At 39.0% G+C, this 18,302-nt stretch overlaps 2 protein-coding genes across 6 annotated transcripts in view; one reads left to right on the forward strand and one right to left on the reverse strand.

Moving 5' to 3' along the window:
* Window positions 1-1,725: 1,725 nt before the first annotated feature.
* Window positions 1,726-8,650, reverse strand: LOC114142473 (secretory carrier-associated membrane protein 5-like). 3 transcript variants are annotated; one of them, XM_028013774.1, is made up of 7 exons: window positions 8,549-8,650; window positions 8,007-8,070; window positions 7,791-7,916; window positions 6,522-6,678; window positions 5,378-5,479; window positions 3,624-3,741; window positions 1,726-2,544 (listed from the first exon to the last, which is right to left on the reverse strand). In XM_028013774.1, the coding sequence occupies exons 2-7, from the start codon at window positions 8,011-8,013 to the stop codon at window positions 2,365-2,367; spliced, it is 690 nt and encodes a 229-aa protein (XP_027869575.1). In that variant the 5' UTR covers window positions 8,014-8,070; window positions 8,549-8,650; the 3' UTR covers window positions 1,726-2,364. The 3 variants fall into 3 exon arrangements, with proteins under 3 accessions (XP_027869575.1, XP_027869574.1, XP_027869576.1); XM_028013773.1 differs by having other exon boundaries at window positions 8,469-8,642; XM_028013775.1 differs by having other exon boundaries at window positions 8,538-8,639.
* A 6,670-nt stretch (window positions 8,651-15,320) lies between these two features.
* Window positions 15,321-18,302, forward strand: part of igdcc4 (immunoglobulin superfamily, DCC subclass, member 4) — a 53,584-nt gene continuing 50,602 nt past the window's right edge. For 2 of the 3 annotated variants that reach the window (XM_028015441.1, XM_028015442.1), the window contains exon 1: window positions 15,322-15,826. In XM_028015441.1, the coding sequence (XP_027871242.1) occupies window positions 15,760-15,826 (67 nt within the window). In that variant the 5' untranslated portion in view covers window positions 15,322-15,759. Of the gene's footprint in view, window positions 15,827-18,302 lie in introns of all 3 variants that reach the window. The other variant, XM_028015443.1, reaches the window with a different exon arrangement.

Raw genomic sequence — 18,302 nt, forward strand, 5'->3', positions numbered from 1 at the left:
AGCAAACATAGAGAAAAAAGAAAAACTGGATGAATGATGGTTACCCCAGATCAGTGGTGGTAAAAACTGCTGTTTTTAGCTATATGTCCTGGTTTATAGCATCTTCATTCCTTCCTGTTTGGACTCTCACCACCACGACTGACCTGTCATAACAGCAGCATAAGGTAAATGAACTGTATTCTTGCATTCCTGAAGGGTTATTGAGGATAATGGGATGGCTGAATTTATTTACTTCATACAAGATCCATCAGCGCCCCTGTGTGGTCATACAGCAAAACAGAGACAGGTAAGTGTTTCTTTGAATCCACTATTTATCTGTCCAAAAACAACTCTAAGATGAAGTTCAGCACAAGAACTAAACAAAAGCAGTAGAATATATGAATTTGATCTTTAAACCCCAAACCTCACTGCGGATATAATTGCTCTGCTCCATTTTGGCATAGTTCAAATTGAACATTTATTTTTCCAGAGTGGAATGATTCAACGGCTTAAAGCATATTATTTTTATATTCCAAAACAAGAACTGCGTGCAAAAGTTTGGAGCTCCTGAAGATTTTTGTTAATCCATGCTGGCTTAAATGTCTACTGCATTTGGTTTTGCGTTCCCTAGCGGGTTGGATCGCAGCCAGGCATCCTGGGTAGTCATTTACAAGCTTCTGGCATGAGTCCAGCTGGATATTTGACCCCTCTTCTTGGCAGAGTTCATTTGAATTTTCTGTGTGGTTTATCTGCAGCCGACCCAACTTTTAGTTGTTGGTCACAAGTGTTTGCAGTGACTGGCGCGAGTGGCTTTTGGGAGTCCTGGGCAGGAAGTTTGATGGAAGGTTAAAATGTTCAGGAACGACCCGAGACTCAAACTGAAAGCAGCCAAAACACCAGTGATGCTGTCCAAAGCTTCACATTATTAGCATGATGACCTCCCCCCCCCCCCCCCCCCCCAAAAAAAAAAACAACATTTCTTGTTATGACAAAAGAAAACTTTAAGCTTGGGTGAAACCACATGGAGCAGAAAACGTTTTTGACCTAACAAGAAAATCTGAGTATAGCAGGAGGTATTTATGAAGACGTCAAGGTGTTGAATTCGCCTCCGGACAACTACACCAGCTGTAAGTTTTATTTTCTTCTTTCATCTAGTGATGGTATATCACACAATCGTTGATGATGTAATGAATAATGAGGACTACCTCAAAATTTTGTAATCTCACTCTATTGCGACCAACACAGGATCGATAAAAGGCTCATATTAACCTTCTGGATGTTCCTGATCCCATCCCATGTTGTTGACTTTGCTTAAAATCCAGAAAACCTAGCTATCAAAATAAATTCTACCATTTCTGTTTGTTTCAGCAGTGTGGTCATGCTTAGTGAGTTTATGCAATGGGGGTGTGCACATATGCTTTAGTCTCTTATGTATCATTTCGACTCTTTTATCCATTTTCTTAAATAAAATGTATGTCTTATGCAATTATTCCATCCTGGAAAAGAATCAGTTTAAATAAGCCTAGTAAAAGTCCAAATTAATGACATTCATGCTAATTATGAATGCATATGAACATTCAACTAGAACTGTAGTTTCCTGCTTGCTTAACAGAATAATGAGGCTTATCTAAGCATGAGATATGAATGTCATGTTTTCAGGATGAGAAATATGACCGAAATCGTCTGGTACCAAACAAAGACAGCAAAATTAAAATCAAGGTTCGGATTATCAGTGACAAAATCCACTTTTAAGTGATGCATTAATCCATTTTTTTTTTATTACAATACATCCATTTGCATTTCCGAACTAGATTATTGTTAAAGATCATGAAAATGTTCCACAATTTTGAGGTTTTTGCGAGTAACACCCATCAAAACATGTTTACAAAATTAGTATCTCTGGTTTACATGCAAATTCCAAATATGACAAAAACTAAAAATATCTATATAAATACTATAGATACAATAAATACTATAAATCATGGATACATGATTTGTACATATTTATATGAAAATACGTTCCACATGCAGAAAGCATGAGAAGTACATTCACTTTTACTTTTGTTCATATAAATCTCTATTGCTAAAGGTTTTTAAATTAGCGCACGACTCTTATGTCATCACAACACTTACAGTACTTAAACCTATCTCCTCTTCAAAGTGAAGAGGAAAAAGTTTTCTTATGAAAATTAAGTCTAAAAATACCTCAAAGAATACAAATGCCCTTTTATGGAGATTTGAAAAAAACTCAGCTACCAACAGATACTCACTGCTCTTTTTTTTCTGCTACTTTTCCTTCACTCGATTTTCGATGTAAAATGGTTTTGATGCTCCGAAGTGAAATCTTTGGCATTGAAATTTCTGACGTCTCCCGCCCTGGCGGCGCTACATCTGGTTGTCGTTGTACTGCGGGCTGGAGAACTGATCCTGCATGGCTCCGCCAGCTGCCCCCATGGCGGCCTGCTGGGCCGCCGCCTGGACGTGGGGGTTCTTCCAGGCTCCTGTAGCCCACTCCTCCTGAGCTTTGGACATGCTCGCCCCAGTGCCGCGATAGAAATTATGGATCTGCGCACAAGATGAGGTTATGAATGATTAACAATACAGCTTCTTATGAAAGGTAGCTTTTGTTTTTTGGGCTGTTTTTTTTTAAGCAAGCAAACAGCATCAACAAGCAGTGCAACAAGGCGAGGGATAATGTGTCAAAGTTTAAAGCAGAGTTCAATTACAAAATATTATCCAAGACTCCGAACTGCTCACAAAGCATTGTTCAATCCTTTAGAAAATTCTAAAGATATGGCACAATTCCTAATGTGCTAACACACGACCATCCACTGAAATCAGAGAAGCTACTAGGAAGGCTTCGGTAACTGTGGAGGAGCGGCAGCTCGGGTGGGAGGATTTGTCGGCTGAAAAACTGTTAGTGGAGCAAGAAGAAATCCGAAATTAGTCGTGTTTTTATTTGGCCACATGGACAAACCAAGTAGAGGAAACAGAAAGTGAATAATTGGAGGTACTCTCACTACAAGACAGTAAAATTTGACTTTTTGGGCATTGTGACTACAGGAAAGCGTCATGCATGATGGGAATGTTTCCTGCAGTAGCTTGGAATTAGAATTAGAATTTTTTCATCACTGTGAAAGACAGTGCATCGAAATAAGAATAAAAATAGCAACTACTGAAGACAGCGCAAATAAATAAGTAGATACAGACATAATTAAGTAAATATACATTTATAATATCAGTTATAAAATAAGTTTGCCCCAAGGCTTTCACATCAAACATGTGGAAGAGGGCGCTCTGGTCAGATGTTATCAAAACTGAACTTTTTTGATAACAAGTAAAAGATATGCAAAACGAATAGAAATACCCTGAACAGCTTGCAACTGTTAGCAAAATGTTCCTTCAAAACTTTGAATCTGACTTTTCCTACTGGCATCTTTGCAAAAAGAGAACACCTAAAGAAATCACTTTCAAGATGTTCAAAGCTGGTAAAGGTATACCACCAAAAACTGCAACAAAAAAAAAAAAAAAAGTTATTCTAGACGATATTGACTCCGGGGTGGGGGAACTACATACATTGTTTGGTTTCTTTATATTACCTTATGTGGCTCTACAAAGCAATGAACCTATAAAACCTTTTTTACCTTGGTGAGTGCAATGAAGGACAGTGCAGCCACAGCCGTGAACATGATTGTCGGGATGAGCATGACTAAAGCAATGAAAATGTTATAGCTGAAGAAGGAGATGGTGGCTAACCAGCCGCTGTAAAACAAAAAGATGTGAGTGTTAGAAAATGTCATTTAATTATTTAAATATTAGCGTCAGAGAATTCGGACAAAAAAAAAAAAAGAAAAGAAAAGGAGAACATAAACCATCTAATATTGGACTCTGTGGTGTTCCTCCACCTTACAGAGCTGAACATCTGGCTGCTAAGTGGTGTAATATTCATAGATTTAAGTATTGTTCTATAAAAAGTTAAGGTTTTATGGATGAGAACGTCCCAATGCACATGGTGACATTTATTAACTTTATAGAGGCTGTCATAACATTAATTTCTGATCATCAGCCTGAGTCAGGTGACATTTACAGGATTACTTTAATGGCCTCTCAAAGTATAATATGAGGACTAACATAAAAGTTATAGCGAGCCAATATCTGAGAGTTTGACTTTGTAATCTTTATGAGTAGCAATGAGAGGGGGAAAAAAACTGTATGTCTAATTTGGGTGGCACTGTGATTCTCCTTAAGCATAAAATATGATTAAGACCAAAGAAGTGACCTTCAACCTTTTGGGATTTTATATGTTTTGTTCTATATTCTTTAAAAAATGTCGAGACTTTTTACTTCTCTGTCATTCTAAATATATACAAAATGAAGCTTAACATTTTATGCACATAGCTAATTCATAAAACATTATAGCAAATGACACATTTCACCATGCGGTTTTGATTAAAAAAATGTGACTTTGGTTGCTTCTCATGTTGGGATTTGGTTTCTTGGAAACTGTCTTTGTAAAATTGTACTTCTCAAGGTATCCTTCAGTTTTTTGTCTCGTCAACCACAAGACAAAATAGAATCTGTTGACGGGACGTATAGTCTTTGTGAGTCTGTGCAAGGTTTAAAATGGGGGTTAATGGTTCACCTGCCAGCAGGATGACAACACTAGACATAAAACTGAAGCTATTGACAGTTTATCGATCAAAGTACGTTCATACATTCAAATTTAAAGTCCAGACCTGAATACAATTAAGCATCTGTCTGGGAAAAACTTGAAAACTGATGCTCTGAGTAAGTTATTTTTCTATGAACGAGACAAAAAAATTGGTAGAGAAAAATACCCTGAAAGTTTTGCAGCTATGATTGCAAGGAAGTGTACTTCTATAGACACACACATTTTGTTGGTGTAGTGCAAATAATCCCAATGAAATACGTTGAATTTTGTGGTTGTAATGTAATGTGTTAAACTTTTAAAGGGGTATGAATTCTTCAGGCATTGTAAATACGTGTTTATTATTACGTTGTTGTTTTTTTGTAAATTTAGCAATTCTGTCTTGTTCTTTCACTATCTGCCAGCAGCACATTAGCTTTATTTACATTAACTTCATTTGTGTTTATATTTGACCATTTTCTGACGGTAATGGTGGTACTAGAGCTAAGTTCAGTTTCCTCTTAATATTTTGTTCTGCAAAATTTTTAAATCCTTTCTCACAGCAACTCACAGTAAGGTACATAAAAAACGGAGGGGGTGGGCATTTGGAAATTTAGGTCCAAATCACAGAGTTAAAATGGGCGAAACAGCTTCAAATTAATTCAACAACAGAAGGATGAGAAAGTAAAAAATAAAAAAAATCTCATTTTGAACCTGATGTTGTGTGTAGAGCCTCTCTTTAACTCTTACCATACTCCCCATCCTGGGATACCGATGCTCTGGATGATGCTGATTCCAACTTGGGCCATGAACACAAAGAAGAACAGCATGAAGTTGAAGGAGCTGTCTGTCCTAACAAAAATACAAAAAAAAAAACATTTCTATTTTACCTTTTTTTTTTTCAGGTTCTACTTTCTTGTTTTTCCTGGTTGATATAAATCTATTGCCCAAGAATGTCGACGGCACTGGTGAGACGTGTGTGTAAAATCCTTAAAACTCAACTGATCTTTTAACGCAGTAGCATTATATCATACTAACAACTTTCTTGCAGTTTTCTGTCAATAATGTTTGAAGAATTAGTTTTACATTCCCTTCCTTATTCTTCAGGGTTTTTGTTAGCTGGATAAACTTATCGATCACAGCTGCATTTAAATGTGGCAGGTTTTGAGTAACACTTTTTCTGGTGGCCTTCCCCTGACTTTTGAAGATCTGCTTTAGTGAACCGGTACGTTCTCTTGCTTTTCTGGTTTTGGAGCATGTCTGTGAGAGCTGGCATTCTCTGCCACACTATTTTCACATGAAGTGACAACAGATTGTCTTGGATTTTGAATTAAGAACTCATGCACATCCTGATAATTAAAAAAGAAATGTATAAATAAAAAAATGCATGATTACATCTCCTTGATAGGACTTAGAGATGCTGGTGCATATCTTAACATGGGGTATACGCAAACCTATTTAACTTTTTCTACATACTTTATCTGACTTTTTTTTTGTTTTAGTCTTTTTATGGATCAGAGATGCCAATTCCAGCAAAGATTCTCCTTTGCTGGAAGCACCTTTTCAACTAACTTAAACTTCATCTTGTGATTATGTACACATTTAACATAAATTCAAGCTGACGTTTATTAAAATGAAAGATGAAATATGAGGACGTGTCACTTATTGGCAAACAGTGAACAAAATCACACTGTGATGTCACATGCGTATGTTTGGAAGAAAATGTCCTTTGTAATCTACAGATACTTGATTTCGGCACTAGAAGATAAAATCACACCAGACACTGTCGCATTCAGATTGATTTACCTTTTTTTTTAACAATTTACAACAACTTCATCATCCGACCCAGTAAGGATATTGTTTGAAAGCTGCACATTTTAAATGTTGGACTTACTTGAATGCCTTGTAAATGGGCCTAAACCAACACACATAGGAGCAAGGGGTGAACATCAGGAGCCAGATGAGGGATAACCCAAAGTTGGTCACTCCACCGCCGCCAAACATCCAAGCAAAGCAACCAATGAAATTTACTGCAAGGGTGGCACTGTTCACTGCAAAGGAACCACAGAGACATTTCGGGGGTTTTGTAGTGCGCAACGTGAACAAAAGCTTATATCGACTTCATGCGCATGCACATGCATAGAAGAGTTTTGAAAAATGAGAATAAAATTAATAGGAAGGCAACCTGTGCTAATGTAAAAAGGAGATTTGGTTTTAGACTTTTTTATATTCAGTATATGATGCTATTATTCCATGGGGTATGGACAAACAGTTTAGGAATCGCATTGATTAGGAAATAAAGTGTTTTTAGGATTTTAGGGGGGTAAAAAAACAATGCAGTGCTTAAACACAAGAAGAGAAATTAAATAATAATAGTAACAATAAAAGAAAAAACTCCATGCACAAAGTCACTTTGGTTTGAGGTTTTCTGTGAAACTATAAAAACAAATGTGAAAAACATTTTTAAAAAAAGCAACAACAACAAAAAAAACCACAACGTAGAAACAGTAAACATGCACATTACCGTTTCATACCACATGATTTACCAAATTAAAATCAGGCACAGAAAAAACAGTGAATGGCTTTGATTACAAGTGAAATACCTTCACTTTAGCATTTATTTTTTTTAAAAAAGGATCCTGCAGAAAGAAAGAAAAAAAATGACTTGTAGAGTTAGTTTGCAGCGCAAGACGTACGGAGTGTCTTGCAAAAATTGTCACAGCCTTTGAATTTTTCACATTTTGTTACAATTACATCATCGTATTTCAAAGGGATTTCCTGTGGCAACACGAAGCAGGGCATAATCACTATATGATTATGTAAAAGTAAAAGGATACATGGTTTTTGAAATGTAACATTTTAAACATACAAAAGAAAATAACAGCAAGCACTTATTTTCAGAAGCCTATGACCAACACTAGCACGCATGCCACACTTTGCCGATTTCTATTTGTAAATAAAAGACAAAAATTAACCCATTTATCATTAATCTTCCACTTCAAAATGACACAATTTTGCTTATTCAGTCACATAAAACTCAATTTAAACACAGAAAGGCTTGCATGTGCACAATGAGAAAAATGTGAACAAGCTTCAGCTTGCAGAGCACTGTAGGTCAGTAAATGATGCTAGTGAATCCAGCATCCAGTGCGATTCTACTCACAGATCCACAGGTTGTACATTTTCTTGCACATGCTGCGGTGCTGCTCAGGGATCTCCTCGAAGTTTTGATAGAAGCAGGGCTTCAGAGGGACAAACCCGGGCAGAGGAGGGAAATTGGGCTCCGTATCTGTAAATAATTAAACAATGATTAGAGATATACTCGAATTTATTTATTTATTTTTATTTTTATTTTTTGTGAATGTCAATTTACACTGACCAGCCATGAGGACACGCGGTAGTGGTTTGCTTTAAGATTTAATCTCCCGCCAGGCCCTTCAACCCTATCGAACAAGAGGAAACGTCAGGGAACTTCGCGAGAACTTTCAGAGGACTTAATACTTCATGTGGTGAATCGTACAGCTACTGCACTCAGCAGTTAAAAAAAAAAATAATAAAAGAAATAAAATAACAGTGGATGGAACCGCTCATGGCTGCCGTCCAGGCGTTTGCGGGAAGATGGAATATCTGCTAAGATGTGAACGACTCAATCTTTCCGCTTTCATCATGCATGCAGAAACACTAGTGCACGCACACACGCGCGCGCGCGCAGGCCGGTGACAGCCTCGCGCAACCTGGAAGCGGATGAGACGCGCTATTGCGTACTGCGAATGGTGGAAATGTGGGAGCTGGCTGTCGCTGCCAGGAATTACAGATTCAACGGGAAACTTAATCTGCTTACCTCAGAGAGCAGCGGCTCCTCGGTCTAATATGCTCACAGACACACACACACACACACACACACACCCACCGTGAGTTCACCTGTGTCCCGAACACGCTGTGAATACCAATCTAAGGCCGCGCTGTTGGGAGATAACAGTACTTTCTTCCGCACGGTACAACAGCAGTAATAATTTATGGTTATTCTAATCCTCCACCAATCACCGCGCAGAGCTCTGCTGTCGCTTTGATTTTGTCCAATGGTGGGATTACTTTAATCCTTGACGTTGAATTGCTGGCCCAATCGCTGTTCGGAACCCTGTCCATGGTGCTGAACGCACAGACTGAGGCGCCAGTTTTTGTCGGAAGAGACTGATTCTCTGTTGGGTTTTTTTGTTTTGTTTGTTTTTTTAAACCAATTTGTGGTGTTTTCAATACCGTAACAGCTCGTATTGTGCTTCATGTTCATTAAAATACGGAATTTTATGAGACTTGTTTTATGAATAAATTGTGTCTACCGTGTTAAATCAGTAAGGGACAGAGCTTATCGTTTAGGATTCCGAGGTGTCTTGAACACATCGTGATCCTGACACTTATGCGCAGATCCTATGTAACAAACTATCTCACAGGTGCATCTAAATACATCAGAATTTCAGTAATTCAAGACAAGTAGTAAAACTCTACTAAACATATTAGCAATAATTGGTACTGGTAAAGTTAGAATAATAATTAAAAGTAAAATATAATAGTAAGACTATTATAACAATTCACTGCACAGAAATTGTTTATTTCTGTTAATACTCGTGATTTTAGATTTACATAAAAACCTATTGTTGACATTTCAGAATACTGACTTTGGAGATTTTAGACAAGCCATACTTGTAGAAGCATGGTGCTGTATCCACACATAACAGAAAGTTAAGAGGAAGGAAAAAGTGTGAAAGGATAAAAAAAAAAAAAACATTCTGGACATGCGCTACAACTGCTAAAATCCTTGTTACTACTGCTTCTAATACTACTACTACCTGTTAAGCCAGTGAAAAACCAAGACAACATCAAAATCATTTTACATGGACTAAAGCGAAAAATGTCTGGATTGTTGTTCATTGATCCAAATTTTTCTGACTGAATTTATTCCATTTGGAAATCAAGATCAGAGAGTTTGGAGGGAGAGTGCAGCGGCACAAAATCCAAGTCGCTTAAAGCGCAGTGAAAAGTTTCAGTTTGTGATGATTTGAGGAATCAGTTTTGCGGCGACGTTTGGAAACAATCATCCCGAATGTGAACAATACAAAAGAATGGAACGTAGATTTTTAAAGAAAAACGCGGTGAGGTCAAATTCATGCGTCCACTGTTGGTGCCTTAGAGGGCAAAATCAGTCAGACGTTCAGAACCAACAAAGACTTCTTCTGCAATCTCAAGTCCAGCAGGTCATTCTTGATCAGTTTTGTCCAAAGTCTTAAGTGACTCTTTCTTTATGTATCCTTGCAGCTCTGTGTCCTTGTCCTCCTGAGGAGCGTAATTTAACCTTGTTGCCGTGTGTGTTCAGTGTTTTCTGAGTCTCTATGGAGATCTTTTCATGCTGACCAAGCAGTTCCAAGCCAATGTAAGAAATGCAAATTGTTATGCAGACTTCATGAGAAATTCATTTAACTTATTTAGCATTCAGCTTCAGACTGGAATGAAATCAGTTTGGGTGAGATGTGGTCACACCACTGAAATCCAGAAGGGGGCACTGTTGTCAGTGTCTGTCTACAAGTCTGAAATGTGGTAGTTTCAGTTCAGCCACAAGCACTTATTGTGTTTTAATTTTTTAAAAATTTTATTTTATAAAAATAACAGACAAGTTTCTAAGTGTCAGGTGTCTTTAGTTGGATGCTACAAGCTTGTGACGCGGACGCAAGTTCAGAAACAAGGCGTTAGATAAATGTTACATTATCCACAGTCAGACTTCGTTGAAGAACTTGTTCTTAAACTCTGGGTTTATATCTGTAAAAAGAATGATAAAAAATTTCAATACAGAAAGTGTATAAATTTGTTATTTGCAGGTAAAATTAGAATTGAACCGCACAAAGCACCTTGCAAAAGTATTCACTCTCACATTTTGTGATTTCATAAAAATCAAACTTGTATTAGTGCATTTATTGGAGACTTATTTAACATACCAATACAAAGCTAAATATAACTGTGAAGTGAAAGAAAAAGAATAGGAGATTTATCTTATTGTTTAATTGTTACAAATAACAGTTTCAGAAGTGAGACAGGCATTCGGCAATGATTTTTTGAACCGCCTTTCACGGCAGCAAGTCTTTTTGGGTGGGTCTCTGCCAGGTCTGCATATGTAGAAAGTTAAATTTATGACAATTCTCTTTTGGGAAATAACTCAAGGTCAATCAGACTTGACAGTGATGTTTTTGTAAATAATTATTTTCAATACTTTTCATAGATTCCAAATTTGGTGTAGGTATGGATTTTGAGTGGATATTTTTAAAGGCATAAATATGCATCAATGTGGAGTTGTAAGTGGCTCTACAGACCTTCCACAATCGATCTTCATAAATTTGCTAATGGTTTTTAAATATAAATATAATAATAAATGCATGTTTTTGTGAGGGTACAGTGTCTGTGTTTGTTTTCCATTCTGGATTCTCTAGGTGTCCACCAGAGGGCGCGGTGGAACCAGCCGCCTGAGACCTGGGGGTTGGGGCTAACAGGTGTGCTTCTGCACACCTGCATGTAATCAGTTATCGGTTGGTGTATTTGAGGAGGTGGCTGTCAGTCAGTTGAACCTTGTGCTAAAACCTGTGAAATCGGCCACTACAATTTCCCCCAAATGCCGCATCCTCAGCCGCTCCCAAGTAAAATGATCTTGTCGTTCCGACGCCCGAATAAGACGCCGACACGTCCACTGATGGATGACGAGCGCTAGTGCCATGACTGAGATAAGAAAACATATATCATGTTTATATTTACATACGTTGCTGCAATAATTTTTAAATGACTTATCGCGTGAACAAGCTTATTCATGTGTGATGCTAATTTCATTAATTTAATGGAAACATCACATATATGAAATTGCATTTCTGTCCGGACAGATACAGTATTTGCGGACATTTGTAATGGAAACGCAGCTACTGCTCTTTAATAAAACTTTTAAAACTATCTTTTAAGACGGTATGCACATGTGGGTCACTCATCTAAACGTGACAGTTTTAGCAGGTTTGTTTTTTCTTCACGGCATTTAAATTTCACGACAGAATCTCAAAAAAAATCCTTATGTTTTATACTTGCATTGCTAGTTGAAAATTGTGCTTTTTTTTCCCTCTTTACTGCATATTCCACAAGTATCAGCCAAAATGGCTCTTTGGATTGTAAAGGTTGCAGACCCCTTATCTAAACCATTCAGTTACAGCTGTGGCTGAACGCTTGGGGTCATTGTCCTGCTCAAGTTGTTTTCTTGCGGGATTGCCGTGGTTTTAGCTCCATCCATCATCACATGGACACATTTCATCACGAAATGTGTTCAGGGGGGAACACGTTTCGTCGAGGGAAAAGGTCATTTTTTTCAGTGCGATATGCAGTGTTACTTTTTTCCACCACCACGTTTGGCAGGAAACTGCCAACAAGACTTTGTATAATTTTCTTTGAAGCATGACTTCCTCCTTGCCAGGGTTCCATATCAAGCCAGATTTGTGGAGTGCGCCACTAAAAGTTATTGTGACAACGGATTCTCCCCCTGCCCCAAGCTGTGGGTCTCTTCTACTGTCAATTCATGGCAGCTCCTCTGACAGCGGACTCCTTGCCAGGCCTGAAAGAAATTCCTCAGCCATGCACTTCCACTTTAATTTGTTGCATTACTGTATGCTGGCATTTCACATAAAATTCATGTACAACACAATTATGTTTGTAGTAGTAACAGGATAAAATATGAGAAAATTCAAGGAGTTGAAAAGTTGTTAAAAATCTTCATTTCAAGGCATCGTAAATTGAAAAGCAAGAAAATATTATCAGGCTAATATAACTGACAGCCCAATCTTATGCAGGAGATGTAATTCCTGCAGGAATAAAGTTCTTAAAGGAAGTGTGTTAAATCAGAGTTTATAATTTGCAGTTATTCTGAGGAAGGCAACAGATGAAACAGCGCACAAGGGGATGATGATCAATAGAAAGAAAACAGAATCAATATCATCATTAGCTGTATCATTAACCTTTGTTTTATCCTGCTGAAGTTACTAATCTAAAGCATTTTACTGCCATTAATCAGTGCTACACTCTAAGCTCATGTAGAGGTCATAGTAGTAGATTAATGTGGATTTTATTAGTCACCACTAATTACATTTTCATTCATTTATTTTGGACTTGAGTCATAGCTTGATGGAATCTTGAGCTTGTTGTGTAAATCACAAGTTCCGTGTCTGTATGCTGATCAGACCCACAGATCGATTCTCTGGGGAACACTGAGGTGTTTGGTCCTGGGATGTCAGCAGTAGATCTTTAGATCTGGTATAAATTGGAATGTCTGAAAATGTTTGCGACTTTTGTTACAAATAACAATCTTAAAAAAAAAAAAACATGTAGTTATGCCTCTACCCGCTTTGCACATCTAAAGATTTAAGGTTTTACCCTTTATGTACAAAACAGCTTAAGGACACAAGTTTTCTTTTACATAATTACTACAGAAGGTGAGACATGATGAATATGCTTTCAACCCTGATTCTATACTTTGTAGAATCCGCTGTTATGACTGCATAACACAACAGCAAATCTTTTGGGGTTTATCTCTACCGGCTGTACACATCCAGAAGTTGAACGTTTTGCCAGTCATCTTTTGCAGAATAATTTATGCTAGGTCAAATTGGATGGGGAGCATCTGTGAGCAGTGATTTTTTTTTCATCTATAAATTTTTCAGTTGGGTGTATATCTGTAGTTTGTCTGGACAATTTTAGCACATCGATATGCTTTGACAATTGTAGCTGCAGTGATTACATTTCGGCTTGCTGTCTTGATAGAAAGCGAGCTTCTGCTCCAGGTTCAATTCTTGTAAAAGTTACACAGGTTTCATTGCACGATTCCTCAGCACTCCATCAATCTTCTCATCAACTCTGACTGATGGTGTTGGGTGAACCCTTTCTACCATCAACAGCTTTTTGTGTGCACTCTAAACACTTCCACTTTGTTTTATTTTGTCCCTTTCATTCAAAAACTACTCTCCTGGCTTGCTTTCAACAATGATTGCCACTCTTCTTGAAAAGGCGGGTTTGCGGCGTGCACCAAGTGGAGTCATGTTGACAGATTGTCCGACCTGAGTTGTTTGCGATTATGTTCCACTTTGTCTTAGTCTGTCATATTCAATCCCACTAAGTTGCACCTTGAGGTTTGTGGTTGGCGAGTGTCAAAATGTGCAAAAAAAAGTTCAAAGGGTATAATTACTTTTGCACAGCACTGTAAGCAAGGACACTTGGGGGAACAAATTAAGGATAGGACTTTGGATGTTGCTGCTGCATATGTGCTTTCAGAAACATTACTGAGAAGCAAGCTTTCCTCTTGTGTTTGTCTCTGCCGTTAGTGCTGCAGTAAAAAAAGAAATCTCCTCCTCTGCATAGGTGCAACTTGCATACTGAACTGGAATCCACAGGGTATCAGGTGGAGGCAACGGTCCAAATTTTCAGTGTTTTACACCAGCAGAGGAAGAAGGATTAACAGGAAAATTAGAGCTGAACAACAATTGCAGAGGACACAGTAATTCTATCTGGCTCAATCTCATGAGCCAACACCTCAGACATTTGCTTTTAATCAGACACCTGGGAGCTGCATCCATCCCATTTCATTAGCGCCAATCAATCCTGCATCAATGAATACAGCGAGGCGGGACATCTGGTTACATGATATGTTATTACCAGAAAGAACAATTCGATCTCAGACTGGTTTGGTTTCACTGTTGTTTCATCTTGTGTCAGGCAACATAAGAATTTATAACCAGAATAGTAAAACAACACTTATTTCACAGCACATATTAAAGTTGTGGGATTTAAAAATATATATATAAATCAGCACAAGACTTTCCTTTTATCTCGGGGAGTTCTTTCTGCTAGAATGTCTTGTCATATGGTCTGGAACTTCAGCAAAGCTCCGCGTTTGTCCTGGCCGCTAGTGCTGGCGAGTGTTGGGGATGGTGCTGGCATCAGTGATGCTGAGGGCGCTGCAGGAGGCGAGTCTTTGTCTGCACTGGGTAGGCTCGGCTCCAGCTGGCTCCTGCTATGTGTTTACATGCAAAAGTCAGTGGGTCCCTCAGCACATGGAGCAGTGGTGGGGGCAGCAGCTGGTTGATTGATTGGGATGCAGAAGAAGCCCTCCCCTTCACCAGCCCACCTCTTTCTTTTTTTTAACTCAGGGTGCACATGAGCCCAGGGTTTACTTAAAAACCCTGATCTCCTTTACTAACAAAGGTGCATGCTTTCACACAACAATGCTACAAAAAAGCTTTTAAGAATGAATGTGCGGTTATCTAAATAAATTGCTCTCACGTTGTGTGCAGCTGCTTGTTCAGAGCTCCTAAACATCGCTACCGCACAACGCATTAGTAGTCTACACAGACACCCATCCGGACCGTCCTCGACTCTTTATTTTTTGCTCCAGTACATGCAGAATCCTTGTACTAGATGAGCCCCTTCCCGTCACCCCCACTGCGGCCAGCCATGGGGCTGAGATGCATTTGCTGTAACAAATTTCCAAGTGCATTTCTAGCCGGCAGCGTGTCTGCTACGAACGGGTCCCCCAAGGGCAAGAGGAAGGCATGGAGTCCAACAAAAAGAGAAAGGCGTGTGTGTGTGTGTGGGCGCGCGCGTGTGTGTGTGTGTATGTGTGTGTGTGTGCGTGTTGGCGTGTGTGTGTCACCAACAGCTTCTCCGGACTCCAGCGGACTGCCAGCCAGTCAGCCACTGTCTGGTAAACGGGCGCGTGCGTGAGGGGATACGTGTGCACGTGTGCGGCCAAGCGTGTATGTGTGTGTGGTGTGAGGATAGGAAAGCAGCGCACACACACACACACACGCTTAACATTCGCTCGCAACATGGCGTTGAAGCGCCGAGAGACACGACAGCTCTGCCCCGACTAATGCGGTGGTTCTGCGCGGAAAGCCCGGGGACCGCTGCCCGACAGAGACCCAAACCTCCACAGAAACTCCGTTACGCACCGCCGTGGACAATAACGGATTCCAGCGTGTGCATGTCGCCGTGAGGGCTTGAAACTACGGTGTATGTGATTGTATACAGGCGCACGCTTCTGCCCCGCTGGTGGAAATCAAAGGCTGTACATGGCGGTGGAGAATGTTATTTGGCTGTTCTGTCTTCTTTTGCTGTATTGGGGTCCAACCAAGCAAGGTAATGGTCCTTTTTTTTTTGTAATCATGAAAGAGGTGAGGGGGGGGTTGTTTGTATGTGTGTTTGTTTCGGCCGGGTGAACTGGCCGCTCAGATTACATAGAAGTGCAGTCGGCACCAAAGTCGGCTGCCAAACAGACAGGACAGAGCTGCTGCTGGGGGGAAATCTGCACCTTGCGCCTGGCTGCGTCTCCTCAGTATTCCGCCGTCACCTCACATGGCCTCTGTGCTTGTTTATGAGATCGGCGGCTTGTATCTGTGCTTCGGTTGCCTCCCAGCAAAGAAGGCGCCCGTAGGACTCCGGGGGTTGTCAAGTTGCAGAAGAGCCGAATGTTAACACGTTGGGGCGGCCACGGCCGGCGCATTGAGCTGAACAGGGAAAGTTTGGTGGCTCAGTGTGAAGACAAGTGAGTTCTGGCTTTCTGTCCACCTTCTCCCCCGAACCCACTGCCCCAAAAAAGAAGAAGAAGAAACAAGCGCAACATTACATCTTTTTAATCCACGCCAAAAAAAACCACAAAAGGTCTGCAAATAATCAAATGAAACATGAATATATATCATGGTTTGCTTTTATTTAAGACGTAAAAGCAACAGTTTAGTTCTCTACTCCTGCAGAAATAATGTCTGCTCCTCGATTATTCCAGCTAGAATAACGGTGTTGCATTTATTTATTGTTTATTCCAATTTAATAAGTGAGCTATAGAATAATTCATTTACATTTTGATTAGAATTTGGCTGTAGCTTTCCAGTGCTTATTGAGAGGAATGTTAGAACTGTTTGCCAGTACGAGCAGTATATTGTAAAACTCACTGTTGTTCTGAGTTAAAAAGAACTACATAGTTTACAGGCATGGAGTTCAGTAAACTGGGGTTTATATATAACTAACCCAAAGTTTTCCTTCTTGGGAAAGACCTGCGCACTATGATGTTTACAAATTCACCAACCTGTCAAAGAAGGAGATTTAGAGCTACATTTACAGCAACATTGTTTTGCTAAAGCAACAAACGCATAGTCCAATTTTTTAATGTCAGCAACTTTCTAAGCAACACATCTCATTCAAATGTCCGTAATTCTAATGATTTCAAGAAAGTAATAATTCGATTTTGTGAAAAATATTTAATCAGATAATAGATGCGACAGATTAAATTGCAAAAAGTCTTAATCTTGAATACACGATCTCTTAAATGTCATTTACAGCAGTGATACAGTTACAGTGTCTCCGGTGTGTTTTAATGATTGACTGATTTCTACACAAAACAATCAGATGACAGGACTTAACAGACAGAAAACCTCAGCAGACACTCACACCTTGTTTATGCTTGGCAAGTCTGCATGTGTTAACTGTCAATGTAATCTAATCTATACTAGGAATTCTGCTTGTGTCTGAATAGATGTAGTAGTCATAGATAGACGGGTAGATATCTCAGCATGATTTGCTTATAGTGTCAGATGGTTGGATGAAATGTATAGTTTATGGTTCCGTACAAATGAGGCTTTATGTGTTTTAAATTGAAAAGGTGTCTACGTTCCACTACATACTGCAAGTTTTGCTGTCGTTTTAAAATGAAATGTCTTTAAACCACCTTTATTCGCATTCAACAACTGTTTCTGTCCGGACATTGTTTCGCACCTTGTGCTGCTTCACCTTGAGCGTCTTTCATTATGTGTTGGTATCAGGAATTGCAAAGAAAGCAGGGACAATGTGCAAGAATTGATGTGGAAGTGTAAAAGGCTGAGTCGAGAAGGTTGGGGGAAAGAAGGAGACTGAATGTGTTCTTTGTTAACTTTAATCTGATAAATGAATAGAGGGCCATGGATAACCACGCACTACGGGCCCCAAGTAAGTTAGAATAAAATTGCCCCCATTGAGATCCTCCTTATATGAGTTGATCTCACAATGGAGGCCATCACACCTAGGACCAGAAATCTAGTATGTAGGTTGTCTATTGTGATTTCATCAAATATGTATACAGAAATGCATATGGTTTGTTCAATATCTATGCTTTAATTCTTTGAAATGTTTAGCTTCTGGTCAACTAAATAATGCTGGTATTCAGTAGCTTAACATTAACTGAATTCTTGGTAACGATCTTATGCATACTTTAGCTAACAAGCTGGATTTTACTGTTTGACACATAAATAGAAAGCTAGTATACTATAATTATTATCTGGTATTCAACATTATTTCTTTGGAATATTCTGTTTAAAGCCACATGCCACAGGATTCTTAAATAAGAGAAATAAAACAGATGAATAAAGGTTGAGTTGAATAGTCCATAATTTATCATCTTACGGTCCAGTGATGACTGGATCAACTGTCTGCATCAAAACAGATCGTGAAACGTCTTTACCGTGTGTTTAAAATACCATTAATGTCTATAGCAACTTTCAGCAGGTGGTCCATTCATACATCTACTGTGTTCTCCTTATCTGAAATTGGGTCAAAGGAATAACAGGTCCAGGAGGGAAACCCAGAT

This window comes from Xiphophorus couchianus, chromosome 4, assembly GCF_001444195.1.
Source record: "Xiphophorus couchianus chromosome 4, X_couchianus-1.0, whole genome shotgun sequence".
NCBI classification, from domain to species: Eukaryota; Metazoa; Chordata; class Actinopteri; order Cyprinodontiformes; family Poeciliidae; genus Xiphophorus; species Xiphophorus couchianus.

Coding starts and splice junctions, on each gene's coding strand:
- LOC114142473 (XM_028013774.1), bottom strand. Junction 6,679..7,790: donor AATGTACAACCTGTGGATCT/GTGAGTAGAATC, acceptor GTTCCTTTGCAG/TGAACAGTGCCACCCTTGCA. Junction 3,742..5,377: donor ATCCCAGGATGGGGAGTATG/GTAAGAGTTAAA, acceptor TTTGTTTTACAG/CGGCTGGTTAGCCACCATCT.